The following is an 18,275-nucleotide window of genomic DNA, read 5'->3' as shown; positions in this document are numbered from 1 at the left end:
GGAATTAAGAATTTCTACTGAACTAAAGATAAAAAGAGTTTTTACAAGGTGGAAGAGAGCGTTTTGAGCCATGGAGATGTAACAGTGTGTTAATAATAAAGGGCCAAACTTACAATGAAACCTGTGGAATCTTTGTTCTGTGTAAACCACAACCCACACTGCTCCAAAGAGTCTTAAGTTTGTTCAAATATCATCGGTTGTGCGGTCAGATCGACTGACCCACAGGTTGGCGGTGCGGTTCCAGCTCCCACACGTGAATGCTGTGTCCTTGTGTGAGCGGTGGACCAGTCTGTGATGCGGGAACTTTTGGAGGCACTCTCCTTTTAATCTGGTTCACAATAGAATAAAATAGGATGAACATGTGCTGCTGTTTATCGGTCCAACCCAAACTACAGGAGCGAAGATAATGGACAGTTAGCAACATCAGACCTCAATATCAACTTAAACACAAGTAAAATATAATTACAGATGTAAATAAAGACAAAAATTATGACAAAATGACACTTAAATCATGAGACTACAATAGATGACTGACCTCTTTGCAATACTGGATTTGTAAAGGGAAGAGACAGTGATTAAACCCCGAATTTATACTAAGGACAAGGCAAAAGTCACATGGAGAAGACACAAAAATGCAGAAGAAGTGGCTGGACGACCAAGGCTGTGCAGCAAATCAAACGCCAGGTATGAGCAAAAATGTAATAAATAAAAGCACCATTTTGTGTAATTATACAGATATATATGAACGGGTCGCCCCCTTGTGACCGCTTACAAATCATCACTATATAATATTTTGTTTTAAATTGGCAATCGCTACTGCAATGGTTCTAATTTTTCATCATTCTGAAGCCCAGGGATGAAATGTAAAAGAGAACGTCACGCAGCTGTTTAGAATTAAACAGTCCAAAGAGCCTTCCCACTCCCCAGACACTTCCTCGAACTCCTCCAGTGATAGTTCAGTGCAGGATTGCAGCAGGCCGTGCGTCTGTAATGTAGTAATAATGAAAGGAAGATGTTATATTTACAGGAGTAGGCCTCATAGTTTGACAGAAAAAAGGCCTACTGCTGTGTGGCTCAGTGGTAGAGCTGAGGCACATATGCGTAATAGGCCAAATTATAAGATACATGTTGTAATACTCTGGTATCTTCAACAAACACCTCCTGTAACAGCTGGCTTTGTACGCCCCCCTGTGGCCACACAACTAACCCACAACATGAATTTATAATTTCAACACACTTCAGTCTGTCCATGAGTTTCACAATGACGAAAAAGACTTTTGCCATAGTAATTAACTATTTAAAACTAAACTATAACTTTTTAAATTGTGAAAAGTCCTCACACCCATAAACAGGGAGAAAATAACACTGTTTTACTTTACCGTCTCATTGTTATTATATATATGTGTTTTTATCTCGTTCCAATCACTGACCTTTGCCATCTAACGTGTACAGCAGCACAGAGGGCTCATGGGAAATGTAGTCCTCCCCGTCGCTCCTCCCGCTCTGTGCTGCTCTTAGAAAACTACAACCCGAACCACCGGCCCGTGGAGTCGCATGAGCCGCACACGTCCACGCTCCGGGCTCCGCGGTGAAGATGTGGCGCCGCTGCCTGTGGGCGCTGCTCCCGCTGCTCGGCCCGTGGTTCCGCCCGGTCCACGGAGTGTTCCAGAAGCTCTACTGCTCCCTGTCCGACAGCTGCGAGTGCGACTTTAAGCCCGACCTCAGAGGTGTGTGAGCCGAAGACGGGCCGGGGATAGGACCGGGGAAGAACAGAGGGAGAGAGCCGGGGAGAGGTCCGGGGAGCCAGAGGGGAGAACCGGGGCAGGGAGCCGGGGAGAGGACCGGGGAGTGAGCGAGGAGAACCAGGGGGTATCGGGATGTGCTAAAGCTAACCAGGCTAACTGTAAACAAGACCAAAACACACTAAATACAACCGCGTAATCCGTTTTAAACTTCCATCACGTTTAGACGTAGCTGTGACCGTTTGTGTACGTGTAGTTTTGTTCACATTATCGTCTTTTATTCACTTTTAGCGGAGGGTTTTTGAATGTTGTGGATGTTGTGCTAGCTAACCCGGAAGTGGTGCTCCTGATGCTAACAGCTGGACAAACATTTGACAAATGCACGTGCTGTTTATGCTCGTGCACCACATGTGTCTTAAGGTAAATGAGGTTAGACTAACAAAACTTTTAGTTTGGGGTTTGGTGAAGCGTTGTCTCTTTGTAATTATTGGCTATATTTGTGTTTATTGGCTAGTTTACGTAGAGTACGTCTGAAATGTTTGTTATCCATAGTTATGCAGATGACATCACACATTTTCACCTGTAAAAGCTCAAAACACAAACATTAAATGTGACAGAGCTGTTCGTTTAAGAACAAATGTACAAGTCACAACTCTGATCAATACTTGGTTAGTAGGTGACTCTAAAACAAAAAAGTCCACAGTGTAAAAGCAGAGAACACTGAGATCACAGGGACCTGCAGACACTCGGATCCAGCCACTTCCACCTTTACATTTGACCTAGACTTCAGACTGTGTTGTGTGCTGTGTGTTGTGTGTTGTGAAAGTCCCGTTTTGTTTTAGTCGACGAAAGCTGCAGATACCAGTGTTTTGCTCAGTGTCATGGAGGAGTATGTTCTTTTCATGAATCGTTTGAATTATTACAGGATTATTACTGGTTAAAGATGCACTGTGGATATTTTTAGTGGAAAAATTTAGTTTTGCAGGAATGTGCCACCAAATGGCATAAACTTGGTTATCTCCATAGAGACAAGCCAAGTATTTTGTGGCCATAAAATACCTGGGAACAGACAAAACAACAAAACAAACAGACAGTACAATTTTCAAAAGCAGGTGACAAACCCATCACCAGAAAAGTTCCATAATTCACCATCTTAAATTCAAATATGGCCCATTAACCGTGACTTTGCTGTGTCTCTGTGTCTCAGGTCTGGAGTGGGACTTGTACAGAAACGTGTTCGGGCAGCATTTGGCCCAGGACGCCGTTTCACAGGAAGTATCTGCTTTCATCCGGACAAAGAGCCCAGAGCGCCCCCTGGTGTTGTCTCTGCACGGTGGCTCTGGGACGGGGAAGACTCTGGTCAGCTCCATGTTAGTGTCTCACCTGTACGGCTCAGGTGTGAACAGTCCTCATGTGCACAGGTTCATCCCCACGTTGCACTTCCCCCGAAAGGAACGCGTGCACCAGTACAGGGTCAGTCTCAGTACACTCTCACACACCTGTGTCCACTCACATGTGCCCCGTCACACACACGCACGCGTGCCCACGCACGTGTCCACTCACGCACACGTGTCTACTCAACACACACACACACCCACATGTCTACACTCACACACACACACACGTGTCCACTCACACACACACACACGTGTCCATTCACATGTGTCCACTCACACACACGTGTCCATTCACATGTGTCCACTCACACACGTGTCCATTCACATGTGTCCACTCACACACACACGTGTACACTCACACACATGTGTACACTGGCACACACATGTCCTCTTATACACACACACTGATTTAGAGAGTAAAATCTGTCTAAAACCTGATGCCCTGCCCTGTGTGTGCTGCAGGTGGCGCTGAAGGACTGGGTGCAGGGGAACCTCACGGCCTGCGCTCGTTCCGTGTTCCTGTTCGATGAGATGGAGAACATGCCTCCAGGACTCATCGACGTCCTGGAGCCTTTCCTCGGACCCTCCCATGTGGTCTACAGCACCAACTACCGCAAAGCCATCTACGTCTTCATCAGGTGAGAGACCAGGTTTAGTCCTGTTTTAGTCCTGTTTTAGTCCTGTTTTAGTCCTGTTTTAGTCCTGTTTTAGTCCTGTTTTAGTCCTGTTTTAGTCCTGTTTTAGTCCTGCTTTAGTCCTGCTTTAGTCCTGCTTTAGTCCTGCTTTAGTCCTGCTTTAGTCCTGCTTTAGTCCTGCTTTGTACCTGGTCGTAGTTGGTGAATGGTAAGTTGTGAGGTTGTGAGTATGTGGATAGTTTTTCTCTTGTCAGAATGGGATAGTGTTTATAGCTCTGTGGGTAGTAGGAAACTTCTAGGACCTTTTGCAGTACTGTAGTAATCCTACATTACTTTTTGCAGTACTGTGGGGGAGCGGGTCATCTCCACAGTGACACTGGATGCTTGGAACTCAGGCCGAGACCGAGACGAGATCAGACTGAACGAGCTCCAAGAGGCCATCTCTCAGGAGGCCTTCAACTCCACCCACGGTGAGTACTAATAGTACTACTACTGATACTATCTCAGGAGGCCTTCAACACATGACACTACTGCTACTATCTAATACTATCACTGATACTGCTGCTGTAGACGAAACTGTAGTTGCCCAAGTTAAAGAGAAGAGGCTGGGCTTCTGAGGCAGGAGAAGTTTATTTACATAAGAACCCAGAACTCCGCACCCAGAGACGTCTTTATGTGCCAGTACTAATACTAACTTCTATTAGAACATTAAATGTAACATAATGTAAGTGGTGTTATTTAAATATTTATTAGACTCTGGAATTAGCATATGCACTAGCCGCGACACACAAAGACGTCCTTTTGTAAAGTCATCTGGTGAAGTTTTCTTCATATTTGTGAAGTGTTGAACACTGCCTGACCCTAACCTGTGTGTGTTTGTGCGTGTGTGTCTGTGTGTGTTTCAGGCGGCCTCTCGCGTTCACGGATCCTCTCTCAGAGCCTGGTGACGGTCTTCGTGCCCTTCTTGCCCCTTACGCGCGTGCATGTGGAGAGGTGTGTGCAGGCTCAGCTGTGTCAGAGGGGCCAGTGTGAGCGCAGTGACGTGGTGCAGGCTGTGGGGGGCGCCATGAGCTATTCCCCCAAACTAGGACACTACTTCTCCTCCACAGGATGTAAGGCCATTCCTGCCAAAATAAACCTCTACCTATGACCCTTCACAATAACACTTGAAAGACGTGTGCTACCCATCGATTGGTTGGCTAAAAATGGGGCGGGGCTAAAGCTCTCAAAACTATTCTGTACCTATGTGTGTCTGACCCAAACTGCTCTCCCAGGACGGCACCTGCAGGGGGAACAGTGTATTTATGTAAAGACAGATTAAACTGGTGAATCCTGAGTTTAATCTGAATATTTACAGAAATACCTCTTCTCCTTTACACATTTTAATTGACTCAGATTCCATGGAATGCTCTACTGTTTATAAATCCCCGCCACAATAAAAGCCCTCACCAAATTCTACCTCCTCTACCTGTGACTCTGCCAAAATTAGTAAGACTGAACTCTTGAAGGAGTCAGAAGAGGAACATGGAGCTGGAGCAGGTTTTTGGAAGACCATGAAAAGCTTGAGCCTGGAACAAGAATGTAACTTTTACTAAATCACAAATAAGACTTGAAGAATTTGAACCACGTTTGGTGTTTGTGAAGAGAGACTTTAAAGCGGGGGTATTCTGCAGAGTGTTTTTGTTTGTTTTTTAGCGTTCTCCCTTGTTGTAACACTGTTCATCAAAAACATGTCATCTATGAATGTTTGAATAATCTAGTGATCTCTCCCAGGCCCTATTCAAACCTTCCTTACAGTTAGCAGCACAAGCCTGTACGAGGCTCCGCCCACAAGCCTACCTCACCCATGGTCCCACACAACAATTCTCCATAAATATACAAAACTCTACACAGCAACTCGACAAACCTGCAGTAGTTTCATTCGTGGGATTGTGTTGTGGTAATGCTGTGAGGCGGGAGTGACTTAGCATGGAGAGCAAAGGGAGTAAAATAGCCCTTCTTTAATAAATGATAGTGTTTGTAAAGGGACTATTTAATATTCTAATGGAAACAGTGTTAAATGCCTTTGATTTTATCAAGTGTTTTTGTTTTGTTTTTACCAGGTGCTTTTGTGTTCAGACAATTTACCCAGAATTCAAATCAACAAATCAGCAATGTCCCCTGTGAGATCCAAGCCCTGTGTGTCAGATGCCTTCCCTGTGTCCTCTGAGTGATTTTTTTTTTTGAATTAATGGTTCAGCCAGATGTTTTTAGAGTCTGAACATTTGGGACTTTGTCAGTGTTTGATGCCTTTAAACATCTAATAACAATAATGATATTTATGTGTATGTAATGTACAGTCTAGTGTTTTTACAGAAAACACACTTTACTCAGAGACAGGAGCGACAGGTGACATGAGGGCGTGTCACCTTTTAAAAACAGACTCAAAAGAACAACGTATTTATTTGAATGATTTTTATTGTTTTAAATATCTTAAAGCCGCTGCCTGGAGCCGCTCTCGGCACTTTTCAAAATAAAAGAAAGCAAATCAATCAAAGTGTTGATTTCTTCTGTAGCGCATGTTTACACAGACACATGTTCACTACTACTACTAATGTCTGTGTGAACACAGACACGTGAACACAGACACACGTTCACACAGACAGGGAAAAGGTCAGTGATTTTCAATTTAAAGCGACTGTGAAGCTGGGACTCATTGGACTAAAACACTTCAGATCGTTTGACTAAAAATGTGCAATCAATTAAAATGTGACACCACACTGGGGAATGCCATAACTTACCTAGCAACCATCTAGTACACTGGGTATAAACTCTAACGTCAGTGTGACGTCGTCAGTGTGAGGTCGTCAGTGTGAGGTCATCAGTGTGATGTCATCAGTGTGAGGTCATCAGTGTGAGGTCGTCAGTGTGATGTCATCAGTGTGAGGTCATCAGTGTGAGGTCGTCAGTGTGATGTCATCAGTGTGAGGTCGTCAGTGTCAGGTCGTCAGTGTGGGACTCTACTTTGTCATTTTTCTCATCCAGATGAAGTCCGACAGAATCATCAGAGCCTCAGACCCACTTTAAACCTCACCAGTGCAAACCCATGAGTTGAGCTTTATGTCTGAGGCCGAAATATTCCACAGTGTTTCATTACTGGGGAGAGTTGTGCTTTATGTCCTGTGTTTGAGTCTAGTCACTTCATTCACATTAAAGCTGCACTGTGTCTTTTTTCTGCCACCTGCTTGGAGATGTTGCGTTGTCTGTACTGTTCCACAGTATGGTATTACACTGGCCTTTCTCCATGGAGACAAGGAGAGTAACAGGTCAGATCTGTGGAGAAGTGAGCCCTGTTACAGATAATGCATGTCATTTTCAGCAATAAAATCACATGTAACTGAACCAATGCTGAATGTTTAATGCCATACTGCGGAACATGCCTGATAAAGCAATAATATCTCCATGGAGATGAGCAGGTGGCAGAGCCTCCATCAGAAAAGTTCCAGAGTGCAGCTTTAAGTGAATGTGAAAAACCCTGAATAATTTGAAGTCAGAGGAGGCGGGTCTGGACAAAGGACCAGGGTCTGGGTCCTGACCTTGGTCTAGACCTGGTCCGGGGTCAGGTCTAGTCCTGGTTTAGTCCTGGTTTAGTTCTGGCCTAGTCCTGGTTTAGTCCTGGTTTAGTCCTGGTTTAGTCCCGGTCTAGTCCTGGTTTTGTCCTGGTTTAGTCCTGGTTTAGTCCTGGCCTAGTCCTGGCCTAGTCCTGGTTTAGTCCTGGTTTAGTCCTCGTTTAGTCCCTGTCTAGTCCTATTTAGTCCTGGTTTAGTCCTGGTTTAGTCCTGGTCTAGTCCTGGTCTAGTCCTGCTTTAGTCCTGGTTCGGTCCTGGTTTAGTCCCGGTCTAGTCCTGATTCTGTCCTGGTCTAGTCTTGGTCTAGTCCCGGTTTAGTCCTGATTCAGTCCTGGTCTAGTCCCTGGTCTAGTCCTGGTCTAGTCCTGGTCTAGTCCCTGGTCTAGTCCTGGTCTAGTTCCTGGTCTAGTACTGGTCTAGTACTGGTCTAGTCCTGGTCTAGTCCTGGTCTAGTCCTGGTCTAGTCCTGGTCTGGTCTTTGGACAGCAGATGATGGATGGGAGCTGAGTTTCTCACAAACACAAAAGAAATGAGTTTGTGAGAAACTCACAAACACTGAGTCTCCCAACACTGCTGCCTCAGAGTCTCACAAGGACTTTATTTGAGAATGTTCCGTAATGTGCTTTATTCGACCTTTATTATTAACATGAGGACACTTTAAGAGCTCTGTGCATAGTGTGTGTGTGTGTGTGTGTGTGCTGCACACACATCAAAACTGGAACTAAACAGGACTGAACTAGGACTAGACCAGGACTGAACTAGGACTAGACCAGGACTGAACCAAGTCTATATTAGGATTAAATTGGGCACAAAAAGAACATCATAGAATGTGTGTGAGCGCCCCCTGTGGAAGTGTGTGTGAAAGGGCCTCTCTTCAGTCTTTGTGTCTGATGTAATCGAGCACATGAACACATGGACAGTTACAGTTATTTCTGAAAACTTTGGCCTGATGTGAACGTCTTGAGTTTTTCTCAAACTCCTCGAGCCTCATGGACCATATTTATCCAGGCCATTTCCCATGATGCCGAGCAGCTCCTTTGTCCTGCTCTTTTCAGACAAATTTACATAAAACTCCAGGAATGTGCCGTTTAATACACCGTGACCTCCTCTGCATCTTCTACTCCTCCTCTGCCCCTCTCCTCTGACCCTCTACGCTGCTTCTCTGACCCTCCCCTCTGACCCTCTCCTCCATGTCCCTCTTGACAAACCTGACATCATTAAAAACATCTAAACCAGGACTGAACCAGGACTGAACCAGGACTAAACCAGGACTGAACCAGGACTGAACCAGGAGCAGATCCAGGCTGAGTGTTCTGGGGTAGAACAGGAGCAGCGGTCACAGACGTCCAACTCAACTCTCGCGTCAAACAAACTCACGAGAATTGCGTTTGGACAATCAGAAACAACTGCTCAGGTCTTAGTCCTGGTTCAGTTCATCCACACTGGTTTGATATTTTGACTGTACTTAATAAAGTTTGTCGTCGGGCGACTCCGTCACAGGTTTGTGTTGTGTCCAAACACAAGAACCACCTCTGCCACCTCCAGGATAAACACTGAGACACCATTATGACGTCACAAGGTGGAACAGAGCATTTTGAGCTTTGGAGATGTTACAGACTAATAATAAAGTGTTACTCAAACATGTGTGAATGAAACAAAACACAACTCCTGGTCTGTTTTGCGGAGGTAACAGCGTTAGAACATAAATCAGAGAATATTGTAACATAAGCCCTTTAAAGTTCCCCAGCGTCAGTTTAGTGTGATCCAGCACCTTTAACCAGGCCCGTGGATGACCTCACCACAGCTCACAGGGGCCACTCTTTTCTGGAGGGAACTTTGAAACTCCGCGTGCACCTGCTCCACTGCGCGCGCTGGCCCCGGGTCCCACGGGCGACCATCCCCGGACAGAGGGTCCTCCCCCGGGGCAGACCTGAGAGTCGCGCCCCGCAGAGACATCCGGGACATCCAGGATCCAGACGTCACAAATGCACACCCGAGCAAAGCCTCAGAGCACCGGGGGAAAGGCCGGACCTGCGCGCCCTGACGTCGGACCGGAGCCTGCACTGCGCGGGTAAGATTGTGACGGGCCTCGGTGAAACGCTCCGGAGGTGGAGGGGCTGTGGTGCGGAGCTGCAGCCGCGGATGAAGCGCTGTGCCCGGGTCATGCCTCACGCTATCCGCGGTCTCTGGAGGTCCTGTTCGGACAGAGGGTGAGTGAAAGTGGGGTGTCTCTTTTGGGGACGCGGTGATTAAGTTTAGACACGCGCGTGCACACTGACAAAGGCCACAGTGCGCGAGACCCTGAAGGACGCACGCGCTTGCTCCGTGCTCGTGCCCGGGTGTCATCGGACAGTGGTGACTTCAGACAGTTCAGCCTGAATAATGCGAAACTTTTATCTGACATGTGTTGAAAACTGTATTATGTAAATGAATGTTTGTGTTTTCATTGTGCCCCTGATGCCCTGCAGTTTTATCTCCACCGGGGTTATTATGGTCTGTGAAGCAGGTGGCGCTGTAGTCGACCAAAGAAATTCAAGATGGACTAAAGACATGTGCAGCCGATCGATTAGTCGACTAAAAAGGGGGCGTGGCTTAAGATCTCAACACTATTTGTATCTGTGTGTATGTGACCCAAACTGCAGTCACAGGACGACACCTGCAGGGGGAGCTCATGTGAAAACTACTATTTATACAGAATAAGGTGCAAGTGCAAGTGTGTTTCTATAAAGACGAGTGTAAATTTGTGAATCCATCCTCTGTCCCTCTCTCCATCTCTGCTTCTCTTCGTCTCTCCCTTTGTCCCTCTTCCATCTCTCCCTCTGTCCCTCTCTACATCTCTCGCTCTGTCCCTTTCTCTGTCTCTCCCTCTCTCCTTCTCTCCCTCTGTCCCTCTGTCCTGCTCTCCCCTTTGTCCCTCTCTCATCTCTCCCTCTCTACCTCTCTCTGTCTCTCCCTCTGTCCCTCTCTCCTTCTCTCCCTCTGTCCCTGTGTCTCTCTCTCCCTCTCTCCTTCTCTCCCTCTGTCCCTCTGTCCCTGTGTCCCTCTCTCCTTCTCTCCCTCTGTCCTTCTGTCCCTCTCTCCTTCTCTCCCTCTGTCCCTCTGTCCTTCTCTCCCTTTGTCCTTCTCTCCTTCTCTCCCTCTGTCCTTCTCTCCCTTTGTCCTTCTCTCCCTCTGTCCATCTGTCCTTCTCTCCCTCTATCCCTGTGTCCCTCTCTCCCTCTGTCCTCCTCTCCCTCTCTCCTTCTCTCCCTCTGTCCCTGTGTCCCTCTCTCCTTCTCTCCCTCTGTCCTTCTCTCCCTCTGTCCTTCTCTCCCTTTGTCCTTCTGTCCCTCTGTCCCTCTCTCCTTCTCTCCCTCTGTCCTTCTCTCCCTCTGTCCCTCTCTCCTTCTCTCCCTCTGTCCCTCTCTCCCTCTGTCCCTGTGTCCCTCTCTCCTTCTCTCCCTCTGTCCTTCTGTCTCTCTCTCCTTCTCTCCCTCTGTACCTCTGTCCTTCTCTCCCTCTGTCCTTCTCTCCCTTTGTCCTTCTCTCCTTCTCTCCCTCTGTCCTTCTCTCCCTTTGTCCTTCTCTCCCTCTGTCCCTCTGTCCTTCTCTCCCTCTGTCCCTGTGTCCCTCTCTCCCTCTGTCCTTCTCTCCCTCTCTCCTTCTCTCCCTCTGTCCCTCTCTCCCTCTGTCCCTGTGTCCCTCTCTCCCTCTGTCCTTCTCTCCCTCTCTCCTTCTCTCCCTCTGTCCCTCTCTCCCTCTGTCCCTGTGTCCCTCTCTCCTTCTCTCCCTCTGTCCTTCTGTCCCTCTCTCCTTCTCTCCCTCTGTCCCTCTCTCCTTCTCTCCCTATGTCCTTCTCTCCCTCTGTCCTTCTCTCCCTTTGTCCTTCTCTCCCTCTGTCCCTCTCTCCTTCTCTCCCTATGTCCTTCTCTCCCTTTGTCCTTCTCTCCCTCTGTCCCTCTCTCCTTCTCTCCCTATGTCCTTCTCTCCCTCTGTCCTTCTCTCCCTTTGTCCTTCTCTCCCTCTGTCCCTCTCTCCTTCTCTCCCTCTGTCCCTCTCTCCTTCTCTCCCTCTGTCCTTCTCTCCCTTTGTCCTTCTCTCCCTCTGTCCCTCTCTCCTTCTCTCCCTCTGTCCCTCCAGTTTAAACCAGGTTTGTCTTCTGCTTCAGCTGGACCTTTTCCAAATCAGACACAGGCAGAATATTTATTTCGATACTAAAGAATCAACTCAATACTCGATACTCAATATCGATACTGATACCACGATGATGTCCATAGTAGTCCATGTTCGTATACTAGTCTATGTGTCTTATACCTGCTCTCAGAAGAAGAGGAGGAGGAGAGGAAGGAGGGGGAGGGAGGAGACAGGGCAAAGGAATGGAGAGAGAGGAGAGGAAAGAGGAGATGAGAAAGAGAGGGACAGAGGAGGAGAGAGAAAGGGGAGGGATAGTGGGGGAGGAAGAAGGTAAAACAATGGGGAGAAAGAGAGAGGATGGAGGAAGAGGAGAGGAAAGAGGAGGGAAGATGAGGAGAGAGGGAGGAAAGAGAGAGGGTATAGGAATGTAAGAAGAGAAAAGAGAGGAAAGAGAAAGGAGAAGAGTGCTCAGTGTGCAGTAGGTTCATAGTGGTCCATGGTGTATACTAGTCTGTGTGTCTTATACTTGTGAAAGATACAGCTCAACATCATTATAAATATGTTCAGGAAAGGTTCATTTCTGTCAGTGGGACTTTTTTAGTATCGATACCTGTGAAAAATTTGTCTCCAGGTATTGACCCTGGTCCACAGTTGGGCCATGCCCAGGTGTGAACAGCGTATGGCTCATATTCACAGAGCCAAAGTCTGGCTCTCAGACTCACATGTGTCAAAGGTCCCGTCCTGAACGCACCGGGCCCCTCCATCACCCGGTTCCCATCGACTGCACTCTCAAACGTATGCAACGCTTTGTCCTGTGGGTCAGAGGTCATGCGGGGGTCACACAAGGGCAACGGCGGTCAGAGGTCAGAGCATGAGACTGGACACGCCTCCTCCTCTGCTCTGGGGGTCCTTCATCCATAAAACATTCAAGCATTTGTCACAGTCCACTACACAATCCAGTCACACGTTTCAGACAGATCTTTGTTTAAAACTGAGATGGACATTTCAAACCTGACGGAGCCTCTGAGTCAGACTAAAGTTTGGACATTTGAGTAAGTCAGATTACACATTTGGGACATTTCTGTGTGCTCTACAAATACAACTGAAGAATCTGATGTGCCCAAAATGTACCTCTGAGCTTCTCACAGTGCCCCATCTTCTCAACACTGTCATAATCATGACAAAAAAGAAACAAAATGGTTGAATATATTACGACAAACAATAACATAATCATAATATTTAAAACTGCAAGCAGTGATAAAGGCCCTCGCCACTGTGGGGTACATGCCACCGTGGGGCACATGCCACCGTGGGGTACATGCCACCGTGGGGTACATGCCACCGTGTAGTTTGCCTCTTGTTCTCACTTACATCTCCCCTCCCCCCAAAATTAATATCTAATACCACTCCATTCATTCCAATGAGAGCATTTCTGGCATTTTCACACGTGCACAGTTTGAAATAGAGGTATGTCTTCATTGACTTTTTTGTTCAGTATGATGAGTGGAATATATGTACCAAATTACAATGGTCTATGACAAACTTTTTTTTTTTTTTCATCCCACTTATCCAAAACCCATGTATTTCTATGGGAAATGTTGGACGTTGCCATGGCAACACGCTTGCAAATAGAGGTATGTTCTTATTGGCTGTTTTGCTCAGTATATCAAGCTGGATGACCATGCCAAATTTCAAATGTTTTGGACAAACTAATTGGACAAACCATTCAAAGGCTTAAGGGGGCGCTGTGGAGCAATGTAATGACTCAGCTATGGAAACTGTATATTAATGGTTTCAGATCAATGTTTTGGACAAAATGTATATTAATGTGGGGCATTAGGACACTGCATGTGTGAGTTACGCACGATTTAATATTTTTTTTAATTGCTTTCTTCTTTGCAGGCTGGCCACACCCACAATTTATGACTTAGAAAATAGATTATATATATATATATATATATATATATATATATATATATATATATATATATATATATATATATATATATATATATATATATATATATATATATAAACCTTGATCTGCAAAAAAGAATATATTATAGTAAACTATTGGAAGACCTGATGAACCTGACAAATATGGCTGCTTACGGGGGAAAAAAAGGAAAAACATATCACAGGGGACTGAAAAACACACAGATTTCTCGAGAATCTGTGAGATGAATTTGAATTTGTTTGTAAATGATGAGTGACCAATGAGCTCCTTCATTTCACATGCGTCACTGAAATAAACTGATCTGATTGGATGGTACTGTCTGAACACGGCTCAAGACACAACAGAGGGAGGGGGCGCCAGACTTGTACCTTCTTCATAAAATCAAAAAAGACAAATCTTTCCCCGAGGTCGCTCCCGGTAGCATGAGCAACAGGTTTGATTGACAGTGTTGCTAAGCGCCCGCTCCCTGCTAAACCAATGGTGCGGGCGGAAAGGGGCGTTACCTTCAACAGCCTCGCTCCTGACTGGCTCTTTGGTTGCTATGATACTTAGAGTTGAAATTCCTAATATGCAACTCGTCTCTAAATTCGCCGCTATAACTGCTAGCTTCATTTGACTGGAGCTGAACGCTGTGGGTGACGTCACACTCACTCAGTTCACTTCTTCATACCGTCTGTGAGTGAGAACGAAGAACTAAGAGCTAGCGCCATATTGTTTACATTAGACATGGTGTAATCGAGTTCCTTTAGGTTTGTAACAACATGGGCCAGTGTCACCGTGACGTGGGCTGGGGTCCTCCAGACTGTGCCTATTCAGGACGAGGAGACATCAACAGCGGACCAGCTACCATAGGTCTGGACGTGTTTGAAGTAGTTTACATAATTATTTAGATGGTTTTTCTGTTTAAGGGCCAAATGTTTGTGAAGTCAGTTTGACATTTAGCATATCCAAGTTCCACCTTAAACATGCCCCCCAGAAATGAAATGAATCCAGAAAGTGAAGTGTAGTTAAAACTCTTTATTTTGTACAAAAGGGGAATTACTGTAGCAAATTTAAAGATCCTATATTACACAAAATAGACTCTTGTGAGATTTAAACCATGTTCTAATGCTGTTCCCTCCTCAAAAACAGACCTGGAGTTGTGTTTTGTTTCATTCACACATGTTTGAGTAACATTTTACTATTAGTCTGTCAATCTCCAAAGCTCAAAATGCTCTGTTCCACCTTGTGATGTCATGAAGTGGTAGTTTCTAGTTAACAGCTACTTTTACCTTTAGTTCAGTAGAGATTGGGCGTTCCAGAGCTGAAATGATCGAAATGATTCTAGTGAAGGTGTGTGGAGTTTAAAAACACAGTGGAGCACTTCCTCTATTACCACATGATGACATCACAAGGTGGAACAGAGTGTTTTCAGTTTGAGAGAAGAACTCAGCCTAAATCTGTAGGGTTTGTGTGTTAAACATGTGTGAATGAAACAAAACACAACTACAGGTCTGTTTGTGACGAGGAAACAACATTAGAACAGAGAAAATAGAGTAATATGCCTTTAAATGAAAACAATGTTTAGGTTCCACTTATTTTGACAGTTTGACAATTATTTTGTTTATTCTTAAGTTTCTGTGACTGAAACACTGACTTTGGAGAAGCCATTCACGTTTGCATATGTGTATTTCAGATCATTCACTGAGAAATGGACTTAGGATCTTTTTCCTGTTGATCATCCCTCTGGTTGTGGGATTTCTATTGTTTCTCTACCTAGGATGCAGAGCAAGTAAACATATGCTCTGCATCCTCTACTCCTCTGCCCCTCTCCTCTGCATCCTCTGCTCCCCCGACTCTTTCCTCTGTATCCTCTGCTCCTTCTGACCCTCTCCTCTACACCATCTGACCCTCTCCTCAGCATCTTCTGCTCTCCCTGACCCTCTCCTTTGCATCCTTTGCTCTATCTGACCCTCTTCTCTGCTACCTCTGACCCTCTCTTCTGCATCCTCTGCTCTGTCTGACCTCTCCTCTGCTCCCTCTGACCCTCTCCTCTGCTCCTTCTGACTCCTTTGCATCCTCTAATAATAATAAAAATAATAATAATACATTTTATTTATATAGCACTTTTCAAGACACTCAAAGACGCTTCACGATACATACAAGAATAAAATATCACAAAATTTACAACATAAAATCAACATGCAATTTATATATATATATGTATTTTATTTATGTATTTATTTTTTTTAATCATCCTAAAAGTAAAGTTATTTGGATACAGTATCTTAAATAATAAATAAACAGCAGAATGAACCAATAATTAGCCATAGAAGGGACTTATTCACCCCTCCACAGCACAAATCTTATCGAATTACAACAAAAACACCCCAAATCTCCTTCACTTTTGCAAAGAAAAACAACTCGCTATAAATATTGTAACAGGACTAAACTATTGGACTAACACAAACAAGTGAAATGTAGATAAAATATGCTCACCAGTTTGGGAACCACTCAGCTGTGATCTTTCCATGACTCAAAATGCTTTCATAATCTTGTCCATTGCTACTGTTTGACTCCCCACTGTCACCAGCAGAGCGCGCTAGACCAATCCAGACTGAAAATGAAAAAAAAACAAAAACATTTGCACTTACTCAGTGAAGCCATTTCTACATATCCATGATTTTAAATGCCAAAGCTCAGGTGAATATTAAAAAGCATAGGAGCTTTGGGAGCTTTAAATCACTGTTTAATTTCAGGTACTTATGTAAAGTCACATTATTTCCAGTGTGTCATATTTTACATGAGTTTAACTTTACAAATGATACATCACAAGAGTAAACATTATGTATTTAAAATTACTTTACCTCCACGTCCTGCAACAGATTAAACGTGTTCAAATTCAGATTTTTTCATTTTTTTTACCAGTTACATACAGTGGTGAGACATAACATGACAAGTTTGTGTTGTGTGTGTGACGTGTGTGATATTTCTGTGATTTTGAAGGGAGTAAGGTGGGAACAGCAGAGGAAAATACTAGTACTAGTAATTCATAAGTGAGAAAAGAAGATTAGAGAATGTAAATGGAGAAAAACAAAAAATAATAATAATAATGATACTAATATAAAAAAAAAAAAAACATTAAAACTACAAGCAGTGATAAAGGCCCTCGCCACCCCTTGCGACCGTGGGATATATTCCACTGTGGAGTTTGTGCCTCTCGTCCCCGCTTACGCTCACCCCCAAAATCAGCGTTTATCTAATACTACTCCATTCATTCCAAAGAGAGCCTGATGTGTGGAATATATGCACCAAATTTCAATGGTTTATACCAAACAAATTTATTTCATCCCACTTAACCAAAATCCATGTATATCTATGGGAAATGTTGGATGCTGCCATGGCAACACGCTTGCAAATAGAGTATGTTCTTTTTGTTCAGTATGTCAAGCCAAATGTCCATGCCAAATTTCAAATGTTTTGGACAAACTCATTTTTTTGGTCCCATTCAAAAGTTCAAGGGGGCGCTGTGGAGCAATGTAATGACTCAGCTATGTAAATTATATATCAATGTTTCAGATTATTGTTTTGGACAAAATGTATATTAATGCCGGGCACTAGGATACTGCATGTGTGAGTTACGCACAATTTAAGATTTCAAAAAATTGCTTTTTTGTTTGCGTCTTGGCCACACCCACATTTTATGACTTAGAAAAATTCAAGAGAGTTCCCTATAATCCCACATGGATCTAGTTCATTTAGACCAATTTGCAAGTTTCTTGAATGAAAATCCAAGACATAAAAAATTCAGATGTGAGTTAAAATTTTGAAAAAATGGGGTTCCGCCCACAATGGCCGACTTCCTGTAGGGTTTAGGGTGGGGTCATAATATAATTTTTTACTTGTCTTGACATGTTCTATGTTTGTACCAAATGTCATTTGTCTACGATGAAAAAGGTCTCTCATTGCCGTAATGTATTTTGATTTTTGAGGTGGCGCTATTGAGTCATTTTGAAACATTAATTTTTTTACCCATGAAAATAATGACTTTTTTGCCAATCTTGATTTTTAGTTCAGGTGGTCAAAAATGGCTTCAATCCGGCACCTATAAAAATAAAAAGTAATAATAATGGAAACCTTTTTTCCACCCATTATTTTTCTCCTAAACCATAACAGATACAGTCATGTGACTTTCTCACATTGTGCCCCATCACAAATAAGGCCCCTGTGAATTTTTTCACACGTCCATGACAAATCGATTGTCAGCTTTGAATTAATGAAAATGAAATTTCAAGATCGCGAGTAAATTTGTTGGATAGCGACTTGATTTGCATCTCATTGCTTTCAGCCTACAACAAAAATGTGTGAAAGAGAAATATTACTTTGAATTATTCAAAAAAAATAAGATTTTTTTGTTGAAAATTCACTTTGACCACACCCAAAGTGATATTCAAAATGTAATTGATAATCTTTAATTGGGTTTTGTGAGATTTAGCCAAATTTGAAGTGGTTGTGATGAAAACTGGACGAGGTTTTAATGAGTCCCTCACCGGGACAGTGTCCCAGGCACAGGCCTAATATTAATAATATTAATAAATATTAATAATATCAATATTAATATCAATATTAATACTCTCACTTTACAGTTTGGTGCAGTCTTCATGGTCTCCACACTCTGTAGCCACAGCTGCCCTGGGGCAGAGTGACAGAAGTTAGAATGCCACATCAGCTCACATCAGCCCGTCAGCTCCTCCCACCATCGCTATAGTAAGTCGTAGTTGTAGAGATGTTATTTATTTGACCTTCTGTAGATCAAATGTTTTTGGAAAACTAAAAAAAAAAAA

General features: G+C 44.1%; 1 protein-coding gene across 1 annotated transcript; it reads left to right on the top strand.

Annotated features, from left to right (window-relative positions):
• Window positions 1-1,537: 1,537 nt before the first annotated feature.
• On the top strand, window positions 1,538-6,289 carry tor2a (torsin family 2, member A). Its single transcript, XM_033972876.2, has 5 exons — window positions 1,538-1,727; window positions 2,950-3,215; window positions 3,602-3,777; window positions 4,117-4,244; window positions 4,680-6,289. Exons 1-5 carry the CDS (start codon window positions 1,595-1,597, stop codon window positions 4,922-4,924), a joined length of 948 nt encoding a protein of 315 aa, XP_033828767.1. The 5' UTR covers window positions 1,538-1,594; the 3' UTR covers window positions 4,925-6,289.
• Window positions 6,290-18,275: the final 11,986 nt, after the last annotated feature.

The sequence above is a fragment of the Periophthalmus magnuspinnatus genome, chromosome 9, assembly GCF_009829125.3.
Source record: "Periophthalmus magnuspinnatus isolate fPerMag1 chromosome 9, fPerMag1.2.pri, whole genome shotgun sequence".
NCBI lineage: Eukaryota > Metazoa > Chordata > Actinopteri > Gobiiformes > Gobiidae > Periophthalmus > Periophthalmus magnuspinnatus.
Note: the sequence above shows the minus strand (reverse complement) of the source record. Positions and strands in the feature narration are given on the sequence as shown.

Coding starts and splice junctions, on each gene's coding strand:
- tor2a (XM_033972876.2), top strand. CDS start 1,595: ATGTGGCGCCGCTGCCTGTGGGCGCTGCTCCCGCTGCTCGGCCCGTGG. Junction 3,778..4,116: donor GCCATCTACGTCTTCATCAG/GTGAGAGACCAG, acceptor TACTTTTTGCAG/TACTGTGGGGGAGCGGGTCA. Junction 4,245..4,679: donor GGCCTTCAACTCCACCCACG/GTGAGTACTAAT, acceptor TGTGTGTTTCAG/GCGGCCTCTCGCGTTCACGG.